Genomic DNA, 11,662 nt, shown 5'->3' on the forward strand with positions numbered 1-11,662 from the left:
GCAAGCAAGCTTTCAAAAGACATTGTTTTGTCAAATGCCTAAAAGTTTCAGGCAGGAGCCAGAGATTTGAGCTTTAGCACATTTCTTTGTTCCTCAGAGTCTTTTTGCTCTTTCATATTAAGTTATTTGTTTTGTTTTGCTCAATTACTTGCTTTTGTTTGTTCAATGACATTCTTTTGTTTCCAAGGTTGTTTTAGCAGTCAGTTCTCTTCATGCTGAAGTGAACTGCACCAATCTCAAGGATCTCCTTTAGATGTCTTTCCAAACCCAGATGCATATTCAGGCCCTGAGTTATTTGATGGAAGTTTTTCTTTTATTCCTTGTAAATGTCTTTTTCTTGTGGATGAAAAATGGAGCCACATCTCTTCCCAGTGTGCTGTGTACAGCCTGTTAAGCATTCCTATCACTGCTCCATTATAGCACAGAAGAAGCAATTTAGTTGCTCAGTGTTTAATAAGGTGGTGGCATAAGCCTGGAAGGAATATTTGCTCTAAGCATCCAGAGGCCACAAGGATGTGGCCATGAGGCCACAAGAGGCCTCTCCTGTAAATTTTTCACCAATTCAAGTTTTATAATGGAAAGAGTCGAGTTTTGTAGGGACTCTAGGAAATTGCTGAGGTAGATTGTTTTTACTTCTGCCTTTTTCTGTTTCAGATTGATAGCAGAGAGGAATGCAAATGCCAGAAACAAACTGGAAGGGTTTTTCCACTACCTCTCAAAGTATGTGAAAAAATTGTTGACCATTGAATCCTTTGTACAAATCTGATAACCAAGAAGACACAGTGTGTGTGGTTTTGTTGTGAAGCCCCAGTTTGTCTCTTCACTGCTGTGACAGCAAAGGTTGGTCTTGCTCCACAGTGGGTTTCCCTTGTCAAAATGTGCTGGCTTTTGTGTATTCAGCACTAAGTAATGATTTATTTCTCTCTTACCTCTTATCACCTTGGGGTAATTCCTCTAAGAATGGGGACAAATGTGGTATGTCTGCCACGTGTTCTGTTGCTTCCTTCTGTGAGCACTCAGTAAATACTGGGCATATCTTATGGGAAGTGTTTCTATAGTGATGAATGTTAAAAATGTGGTTATCTCTCTGCAATGTCATCTAGGTGTTCTTGCTTTTAGATGTCAGATGAGAAATAATCACTGAAAGCACCTTGGAGAAAAAGCCAGAGCTGTAAAGAACATCATTGCTTAGGCCTGGCTGCAAGGGCAGAGTGAGGCAGGCAGCCCTGGGTGGCTTCAGGAGTTACTGAGTTTCTCAGATCTCCCAAAGATGGAAAACAAAGAGACCCTCTGAGTCACAGATTCTGTCTGTGCAGATTGTGTCTTCTGCACAGCGGCAGACAAAGCCAAGGCAATCATAGAATCCCAGAATGGTGGGGGTTGGAAGGGACCTCTAGGACAACCCACTGCTAAAGCAGGTTCCCCTCGCTCAGGGGGCACAGGAACGTGTCCAGGCTGGTTTGGAAACCTCCAGAGAAGAAGCCTCCACACCCTCCTTTGGCAGTCTGGGCCAGGGCTCCCTCACCTCAACACCAAAGGACTTTCTCCTTATGTTTAAGTAGAATTTGTTTGTGTCCCAGCTTGTGTCCATTACCCCTTGTCCTGTGACTGGAGACTACAGAACCAAGTGTCACCCACCCTTTAGGTATTTTTAAGTGTTGATGAGGTCCCCTCTCAGTTAAAGGAGAAAGGTATCTAAAAATAATATTTCAATGATGTGTCTACATCAGTGGACAAGGGAAGAGTAATGCATATGATCTCTCTGGACTTTGGTAATGCCTTTGACATGGTACCCCAGAATATACTTCAGTTTGAATTGGAGAGATGCAGATTCAATGGATGCACTGTTCAGGGAATGAGGAATTGTTTGGATGGTCACATCCAGAGGGTAGTGATAACAGCTAAACGTGTGAAGGGAGAAGGCTCCAGGGAGACCTTATCAAAGCTTTTCAATACTTAAAGGGGGCTTATAAGGAAGATGGGGACAAACTTTTTAGTAGGGCCTGTTGCAATAGGACAAGGATTAATGGTTCTTCTAAAAGAGAGTAGATTTCCACTCTAAGGAAGAAAGTTTTTACAATGAAGGTGGTGAAACACTGGAACAAGTTGTCTAGAGAGGTGGTAAATGCCCCATCAATGGAAACATTCAAGGTCAGTTTGGATGGGGTTCTGAGCAACCTGATCTAGGTAAGATGTCTGTGCTCATCATGGTGGGGTTGGACTAGATGACCTTTAAAGGTTCTTTCCTACCCAAACTATTTTGTGATCCTGCACCAGCTTGAGGAAGGCTGTGCCTTTGAACCTTTGTGCCTTTGTGTTGCTGAAGCCTGTGTGACCTCTCTGCATTGCTGTGCCACCACAGGATGCTTATTTGTTAATTTAACTGACCTGAGTAGGATGTTTGAAGTGGCTGTGCCAGGGGATGGTGAGTGAGGAGCAGGGAGGAGGTGAGGATGGAGGTGAGACTGTGATCAGTGTTTAGTCACTGAAGAGGATGTAGTTTAACCTTGGCTCTTGCACTGAGGAAGTTCCTCCCTAGCCATGTGGCTGCTTGCTGCTCTGATGTGGCACACAGAAGGTGTGGGCTTTCCAGTGGAGCACCACATGGTCCACAGCAGGATTTGGGCTGTTTTAAATACACTCATAAAAATGGAAATTTCCCTTAAGCTGGATGGAGAAGGCTAATCTGTGAGGGAGGAAAGAAAAGTGAATATCCTGCGATGGAGGCATCATGATGACCTGTTAGTGTCTCCCAGCAGCTGAAGAGAGGTGGCTCAGGGGTATGGCATTGGTGTGATGCCATACTAGAGCTTGTAGACAAAATGTAAGGAGGCAACTCATACAGAGCATCCCTGAGACAAATGATCTCTTTGCATGGGTAAATGCAGAGCTACATTAGCTGAGGCTCAATACTGTGAGCAGCAGCTGAGCAATAGAATGTTGTCCATGGTGACATTTTTACCCATTTCTCCAGCACTGTTTTATATTCTGACAGCAAAGCCTATGTGTGTGGGGGAAGCTGTCATACATTCACAGAGGTGCTGCTGAACTGAGCCTTTTCTAGGGACTCCAGATGTGCTGGAACACATTGCAATTTATTTCTGCTTCGTTGGTACTCACAACATCCCCTGTATGGAGTGAGTGCAGGAAGGCAGCCCCTTCCCTCAGAGATCAGCCATGGCTGTGGGAAAAGAGGACAGAGGCTGTGGTAGGGCCAAGTTCCCCTGCCCCATGTCACCCAGCACAAGCCCCAGCCCTGAACTTGCTAACATGAGCTTCTCCTCTGCATGTGAGCATTGACACTGCATTTTGATATTAGTGTTTCAGATTTGAGCGTTGCCCATGAATGAAAGCATTTATTCTCACATAACAAAGTCCTTCCATTCCCATATAAAACCCACCTGCAGTCAAAACCATCCTTTACAAACAAATGGCAAGAAAATAAATCAGTGCCCCCTGCTTTATAACTTCAACATTGTCAAAATGTGGCCATGGCGGTGTCCCAGCCCCTCACAAAATACCCCACGTGGCAGAGAACTCCCAGCAGGATGACTTTGCTGGGGAGCACGGGGAGCTCGGGAGCCAGGCTGGCACCAGCCACCCTGCACTTGTCTTCCCTTGCCAGCTCGGGTGGCACGGTGCAGTCCGTCAGGTCCGTGGGCCGGGGCGCACCGGGCAGCGTGGTGTTGCGAGGGCCCAGGAAGGCACAGTGCAGGCCTTGGACGGCTCCGCGCCGCGTCGCGCTCCACCGCCAGAACCACAGCATCCTGCAGTCACATTGCCAGGGGTTGTGGGCTAAAAACACGTACCTCAGCTTTGGCAGTTCGGCGAACAGGCGGATGGGGAGGGAGCTGAGGTTGTTCTTGCTCAGGTGAAGGAAGTGCAGCTTGTTTAAGTAGGAGAAAGCGGAGTCTGAGATGGAGGAGATGTGGTTGTTGTTCAGGTACAAGTTTCTCAAGTTCAGCAGGTGTCTGAAGGTGCAGTCCACAGCAGCGATTCGGTTGGCTTCAAGGTGCATCGTCTTGAGCTGGATCAACCCGTCGAAAAGCTGATTAGGCAAATCAGCAATGAAGTTGTGGCCTAAATTTAACGTGCCCAATCTGAGGAGCTTTGCAAAAGCGCCATTTTGAATGATCCATATCCGATTCTTCCTGAGATTCAGTTCGTACAGAGTTTCCAGGTCCTTCAGGGAATCCCTGCCAATGGCTTCTATGTGGTTGCCCTCCAGGGACAGCCTTGTGAGGCTGGAGAGGTTCCTAAAGGCTTGTGGCACATACCTCATGTTATTGGAGGCTAAATCGAGCCTTTCTAAAGAAGGCAGGTGAGAAAATAGAAGTGGGTGGATTTCAAAGATATTGCAGTGGGACAAATCCAGGCTGATGAGGTTTAATAGTCCTCTGAAAGTGTTTGCATGCAGGTAGGTGAGGCGTGAGTTCCTGCTGAGGTGCAGCTCTCGTAGCTGTCTGAGAGCATGGAAGGTCCCTGGGGACAGGAAAGTCAGATTGTTTCCATCTAGCCAGAGGCTGTGGAGGAAAGTCAGGTTTCTGAAGGTGTTGGTGCTGAGGATCCGCAAGTAATTGTTGGAGAGGTTTAGAGAGATAGTGGATGCTGCTATTTCTCCAGGGAGGGCTCTCAGTCCGGCTCTGTTACAGTGGATGATCTCTTCGGGTGCACATTTGCACATGCTTGGGCATGAATCAGATATGTTCAGACTCAGCCCAGCCTTTGCTGCACAAGTAAATATAAATATAACAAGAAAGAACATGACCAGCCACCACATCTAATACCTCATGGATAGCAGAGAAGGAGGCAAGAAAAAGAGCGTGTACCTTTTGGATAGGTGAACCGTGGGCATTGCAGGGTCGGTTGGGCTGTGCTTTTAGTGCAGGGAAAAGGAATTAGCTGGTTCTGCCTGCTGCAGCCTAGTGGGGATCAAGTCTTTAGGCAGATAAAAGCCGATCAAGCACCGCCCTGCTCTGAGGAGCATTACTGAGAGGCAGGGAGATTTCTCAGCTGAGCATTACTGAGAGACAGGGAGATTTCTCAGCAGAGCATCACACTTTGACAATGGTTTTTCCCAACTCTTGTCCTCTGCAAACAGCAGCAGGTAACCAACTTCCCTCAGGATCTGTCTGGGAGAGGCTTCTGCTCCTGGGTTGATCACTGTATTCAGGATCTGCTTGGCAGTTTATTCAACCCCCCATCTTGTTTTGGAGGGGGGGAGGATTTTTGTGCTTTCCTTCAGCTGGTGCTTCAGCAAAGGCAGCTCAGAGCTGCTCTGCCATCAGGACGTGAGACAGGGACTCTGACCCTGGTGTCCTGCACTTGCTGGCAGATGCCCTGTGCTCAGGTTGTGAGTGAAGCTGGGACTGAGCCCTGAGCACAGCCCTGTTGATGGCCAAAATTCTTCTGGAGTAAAATAGGAGACTGTCAGGAGCTGTGCAAGCCTGTGCTGGGAAGAGCTGTGTCCTGGTGGAGCCTCCTCTCAGGTTAAACCCTGAGTGCAAAAAATGATCCCTGAGCCAAGCACAGAGTACCTCGAGAGCTGGCAGTTCCCAGGGCACTGCCAGTCCCCAGCAGGTCTGAAGGTTGCCACTGAGCTGGTCTTGGATCCCTAAAAACCCATGTCCTTGGGCCCTTCCTGGTTTTTGTCCTGTATCCAGAGTGGAAAGAAAAAGTGTTGTCAGGGGGCTGATTGATGCACCCAACAGTCAGGAATCTGCATTCTGCAGCCTGGTTGTTTTGCTTACTGTGCCCAGAGGACTAGACCTGGGTCTTGCAGCTGATGTGTCAGCAGGGCAAGCAGTGATATGGTTGCTGCTCTTGATTTGTTTCCTCACTCTTTTTGTTTCCCTCCTCACCTCTCTTTTGTTGTGTTTTAAGCTCCTTTTCTCAGACCCCTTCTTTCAGGTACATTTCCCTGCTCTTAACTTCTTTATCTGTCTCAACTTTTTTGTTTTCCATGTTTTATAGATTTGAGTTTCCTTTCTCTCCCCTGCTCTGCCAGACACTGGCTAAAATCCCAAATATATAGTATGCCCAATGGTAAGTATGAGCTGGACAAACTTCTAGGCCTGTGTTTTTTTTCTCAACAGAAGCAGATTGGGTTTCTTGTGCTGTTGGTTTCAGCTAGTTCTGTTTTCTTCTTCATTTTTTCAAGCAACAACTCTCCAAAGAACAGCTTCTCCCTGGAAGCTTGGCTGAGATGGCTGTGTTGTGTAATGGATATCATCTTCCAGCTGTAAACAACATCATTTATTTAGTTAGACAGGCTTTGCTGCAGCATTAATAAGGGCCAAAAGCTGTTTTTCACCCTTAGAGAATTGGTGATGGCACCTAAAGGGCTTGTCCTGGGAGCCCCAGAGGAAGATGGGAACATGTGCTGCCCACCTCATCCAGTTACTCAGATTTGAGGTCATGCTGAAGGTTTTAGTGGGTGAATTTTTACTTTCTGTATTCCTGGCTCAGCTGGGACTGCTCCTTTGAGGACATTGCTTTGGAGGGGTGGCCACTGCTGGGAACTCCACAGCTTCTCTTGCTTCCTGCTGCAGCACAGCTATGAGTATCCATTGCTCCATGACTTTGTGCATCCCTGTGAAGGAGATAGGTTTCTACTGGTCTCTGTGCAGGATGAGTGAGCTGCTCTGTATCTGCTAGGAATGGTCTCATCTCAAGCTGAAGTTTTATAGCTCAAGCTGAAGAAAGTAGAACTCTTGCTTTAGTGTCCTTTTTACTCTACACAGGCTTTATTTCTGATTTTAATTCCAGCAGTGTTGCAATGTTCTAGCCCTTGTTAAGCCCAGTGCTCTCTCTAATTCTCCTTGATTTCATATTGGAAATTTTCAGAGACCAAAAGCATGCAGCTCTTGGAGCTCATTGTTGCCAAATGTTGCTTAACTGCACTAAAACATAGGAGTGAAACTGGACCACACAGCTGCAGAATATCTCCTTGCTTCGGAGCCTGTAGGCCCAAGGAAGCCCCTAAGCATCAAAATGACCAGATTTTACACCCTGTCTTGGGTTTGACAGTTCCAGCTGCACCCTGTGATGATTCCACAGTGCACAGGAGGTGGCAGCTGCCTTGTCAAGATTTTGTCTGTGGCTGCTCTGCCAGGGCCACACTTAGTGATGGCAGCTCTGGCTGCAATCTGCTCTTGGAGTCAAAGCAACACAGCAGTGTGCCATGCTTGACACTGTGGAGAGCTGAACCTTTGCTGGGGGCTGAGTGTTGATCCAAGATAAGGATTTCAGGTGTATCTTGAGTGTGCTGCAGTCCCAGTGCTCCTCTGCTAAAAGCTCTCAGCATTGCCTGTGCTGCTTCAAGTTCCTGAGCATCACTGCTGCAGTCAGCAGTAGCCAACATCACTACCACATCAGATGCTACAGAGACAAGGTAAAGACATGGTCCTTGAGAAGAACAACCACATGACTTTTTCCTACCTACTTTTTTAAACAAGTACTTTCCATTGCTCTCCATTCTGTTATGAGCATTCAGCTCTTGTGCTGTCTTTCCCAGGCTAAGCTCTTCATGCTCCACAAGCAGGGATTTGGGTTGTCTCACTCCCTCTGCTAGGAGGGTTTTCTGGCCTGCATTGTGTGTTTTGGCTGAACTGGCTCATCCTTCTGGCTTTCATGGAACAGCTGAGCCACTGCAGGTCTTCTGTTCAAATGTATTCCACCCATTGCATGACCATGATTGTGTTTTGTCTTTTCTTCAGTCACTGATTTATCTGACATTTGGGATTTATAGCCCAGCACACCCACTTCAGAAATTGTTTGTAGCTGATGTCAAGAACCTTGCCTAATACTGTAGATTTGAAAGAGCTGTATTCTCTTTACAGGATCGAGGTTTGATATGAGCACTCTGAACTTCTATTCTGGGGTGGTCTTGCTGGTCTAATGAGTTAAAGGAGCAAAGTTTGCCGTCTTTATACTTTCAGGTTGGCAAAGGTGGGATGAGCAGAATCACTTAACAGAAGGAATAAATAAGTTGTAATACCCAAGTGTCAGGAATATTCTGACTCCTCCAAAGCTTTATCTAGCTGAGGAACTCTCATGTGTAACTCAACATTTTTGGTACATAAGAGAAATTCCTAACAAAAATACTTTGAAAGTGGGAGATGATTCTTGCAGTGAGGATAGTTCAAAGCAGCAGAGGAAGGAAGATATTTCTTTCTAAACAATCTCTGTAAAGAGAGCTCCTGGGTACTCTGTAGCTCTATAAACCTGTCCACAGAGCCTTAGCTCTTCCTAATAATTCACTTTGAGGCCCTGAAAGGAAATGTGAAGTATGCTCCCACATCCCTTAAATGCTGGGTTATATACAGATACATTAATACTAATAAAACAGAAGTCAGACAGGAGGGAGCTGAGCTCTCTCTGACAAGCTGTGGACATCAATGTCTTGACTTCTGCTGCTTGTTACAGCAACTGGCCTGGGGGAAGTGAGCAGGAGAAAATTACCTGTGATGATAAATTGTTCTTTACGGAAGCTGAACGTAGGTTCTTGTTGTGATCTGGCTGAGCAGCTCTCAGTTGCTGAAACTTGAGTTTCCCAGCTCAAGAGAGAGGCAACTGCTGCAGAAGGTCCAGTGAAGGGCTACCAAAACGATGAGAGAACTGGAGCGTCTTTCTTATGAGGAAAGGCTGCAGGACCTGTGACTGTTCAGCCTGGAGAAGAGAAGGCTGAGGGGGGATCTCATTAACACTTACAAGTATTAAAAGAGTGGATGTCAAGAGGATGAGGCAGCACTTTTTTCTGTTGTCTCAGGTGACAGGACAAGGGGCAATGAGCAAAAGCTGGAACACAGAAAGTTCCACTGTAACACAAGAAAGAACTACTTTGCAGTAAGGCTGAGGGAGCCCTGGCACAGGCTGCCCAGGGAGGGTGTGGAGTCTCCTTCTCTGGAGGTTTCAAGACCTGCCTGGACACGTTCCTGAGTGGCCTGATCTAGATGGGTCTGCTTTAGCAGAAGGTTGGACTAGATGATCTCTAAAGGTCTCTTCCAAAACCTACTGTTCTGTGATTCTGTGAAACGCTGCGCTTCAACCACAGCATCATCAGTGGGATGTAGACTCTACACCTGCTGTGAGCCTGCTCTGGTGCCTGCTGGTTTATCTTTATCTGGGGCCATGGCTTGGAGCTGTGCTCAGGAGCAGAGCTGTGGCCACGTCCTGCTGCCTTCAGCCTTGGTGCTCCCCCCAGGAGCAGGCAGCGGTGCTGGGCTGAGTGTGCACTCATCTGCCTTGAATAGCAATGGGTGCAGTGTGCTTTCCAAGCCACTTATGTGCTTGTTTTCTTTACTACTTTTAGCAACTTGTAAAATGCTCACGGCCAATTATTTGAACAAACAAAGTCATGGAGGATAATCTGAGTCTTGGCAGCGCTGTTGGCTGGACACAAACAGCTCATAAAATAAATGCTTTGGAAAAGTTTTCTGCATGCTGCAGGTGGAAAGGGTGTCCCACTTCCCTCCAGACTGCCTCTGCCATACTCCAGATGCTGAACTGCTTCAAAAACTGACTCCTTCCAGCATGGAAGGTGCATTGAATGGGACTAGAGGTCTCTGATGTGTCTGGCCTTTGTGTTCACCACTGTGCTGCTGCAAAGTGGCAAGCAGGGCTTTCCTCAGGCCTGCTTACTGCTATTATGTGAAACTGGCTCCAAGAGGGAAAGTGAAACATTGGCCAAGATCTTCCCTTCAAAAATGCTGGTAGTTCTCCCCCCTGGCCAAAACGGGGGGTTTGTGAACACCCACTGTCAGAGCTGATCATGCCTCAGTGGTACATGAGACAGTGTGAAGACCCAGCAAGAGCCACTGGTGCTGAGTGTGAGCAGGACTCCCTGCCTCAGCCATGGATTTTCAGCTGGTCACTGCTCACAGCTGTTGCCCTCCCCAGGGCCCCAACAAGGGCACCAGAAAGCACCCTCCTCTGCAGGGATGCCCTGAGGCTGCCCAATCTTGCTTGTAAAACTGAGCAATGAATTCCTAAAGAAACCCTTAAACAAACAAACGTGGGAAGGAGGAATGCTTGTAAAAGTTTATAGAGTGCTGGGGGAGCCCAGCCTCACCAGCAGTGTGTGAGTGCTGGCTCCCCAGCCCCAGGAGCAGGGAGTTAGGGCATCCTGCTGTAAATGAGCACCAAAGGAGTCAGAGCCTTACTGATCTCCTTTGGGTTACGTATCTTGGAGAGCACATTATATTTGGCACCTTGCTTTCTCCAAAAGGAGTAACTCAAGCCCTTGAGTACAGCCTGCATCTGGATCCCACCATGTTTGGAGGACTTGACAGCTTGGCAAGGTTTAATCTCAAGAACTGGCTCTGACAGTCTGCTGGTTCAGTTGGATGTGCTGTCTGTTCAGAATACTCCATCCCTGACAGCAGCTCTTCCCTGCAAAACCTAAGGCTTAGGACTTGGAGTGCATGAATCCTGCTATCTTTTTTTAATTTGCACAATGGATCAGAAGCTGCTGCTTGAATTAGGGGGGTGGGGGAAGGTTTGGGTTCTTTTAAACACTAGAAATGTTTCAAATAAGTTCTCTTTATGTGCTTGGGCTTGAGAAGGGTAAAACTGAGTGCTGTGTGTTCACATGCAGCAAAATTTCATTCTTCTCTTGAATTGTGATTTAGATTGGAGCTGAGGAAGAACTTTTTCCCCTGAGAGGGTTGTCAGGCTGCCCAGGGAGGTGGGGGAGTCCCCAGCCCTGGAGCTATTGCAAAGCTGTGGAGCTGAGGTGCTGAGGGCCATGAGTTAGTGATGGGCTTGGCAGTGTGAGGGGAGGAGTTGGACTTGATCTTAAAAGTCTTTTCCAACCAAAAGGATTCTCTGGTTCTATGGCACAAGGCTGGCTTGTACATGGCCAGCTTGGGTATCCATATGGGGTGTGCCTTCTGTTTCACAGCCATTTGTGTACAGACAATGTTCAGAACCAGTGAGAAGAAAGGAATTGTGGAGGAGATAGGAGCATCTTTGTACATTGATGAAATGGAGCTTTGGAGTGAGAGCTTGGGATCAGTTAAGGGATGAGGTGCATTGAGCACTGGTGAGAGGAAGAACGGGAGTAGGAGTTGGCAAAGGGCAGCCTGAGGTATGACCCCCATTACACTAGGTGCATCAGGCCCATGTCTCATCTACTAAGAGGTATGAACCTAACACAAAGGTTCAAATCATTTTGGAGGTAGAACAGAATAGGCACAGTATCTGTGAGAATCAAAAGTGCATCTGGAGAGGAAAACTTTGTATTTAAACCTAAACAATTTGTGTTTGTTATCTCTGCAAAATAAACAGTCATGCATTTGACTTTTCCCCTGCTTACAAAGCACACAGGATGTTTGATGAAGGATAGAGCAAGATCTTTCACTAGCTGTTTGTGTGCAAAGCAACTAGCAGCAAGAATTCCAGGCTGAGGGTGTTCTGTCACATTCTGTTGGTAAAAAAAAATCAGAGTGAGTGGTGACACCTTAAGTCACCCATCTGAGAGCCAGCAGTCCTCCAGCCACAAGGCAGGGTATGTACAGGGTGGATTGGTCCTAAAGGCACATTTCTTCTTTGCAGGAGGACGTTAGACCTCTGCACTTGCACATGCCATGTGCTCCTAGTGACATGCTTGGTAGATGTTTGTTTTAAAGAAAGGACAGAGTTCTTGCAGCATGTCTCTAGA

General features: G+C 47.1%; 1 protein-coding gene across 1 annotated transcript; it reads right to left on the reverse strand.

Moving 5' to 3' along the window:
* Positions 1-3,478: 3,478 nt before the first annotated feature.
* LOC133626552 (nyctalopin-like) lies at positions 3,479-4,765 on the reverse strand. Its single transcript, XM_062006292.1, has one exon. The coding sequence runs from the start codon at positions 4,763-4,765 to the stop codon at positions 3,479-3,481; it is 1,287 nt and encodes a 428-aa protein (XP_061862276.1).
* Positions 4,766-11,662: the final 6,897 nt, after the last annotated feature.

Source organism: Colius striatus, chromosome 13 (genome assembly GCF_028858725.1).
Source record: "Colius striatus isolate bColStr4 chromosome 13, bColStr4.1.hap1, whole genome shotgun sequence".
Classification (NCBI taxonomy): Eukaryota; Metazoa; Chordata; class Aves; order Coliiformes; family Coliidae; genus Colius; species Colius striatus.

What these genes read in the sequence shown, in the direction of transcription:
- LOC133626552 (XM_062006292.1), bottom strand. Translation starts at nt 4,765, where the DNA reads ATGTTCTTTCTTGTTATATTTATATTTACTTGTGCAGCAAAGGCTGGG.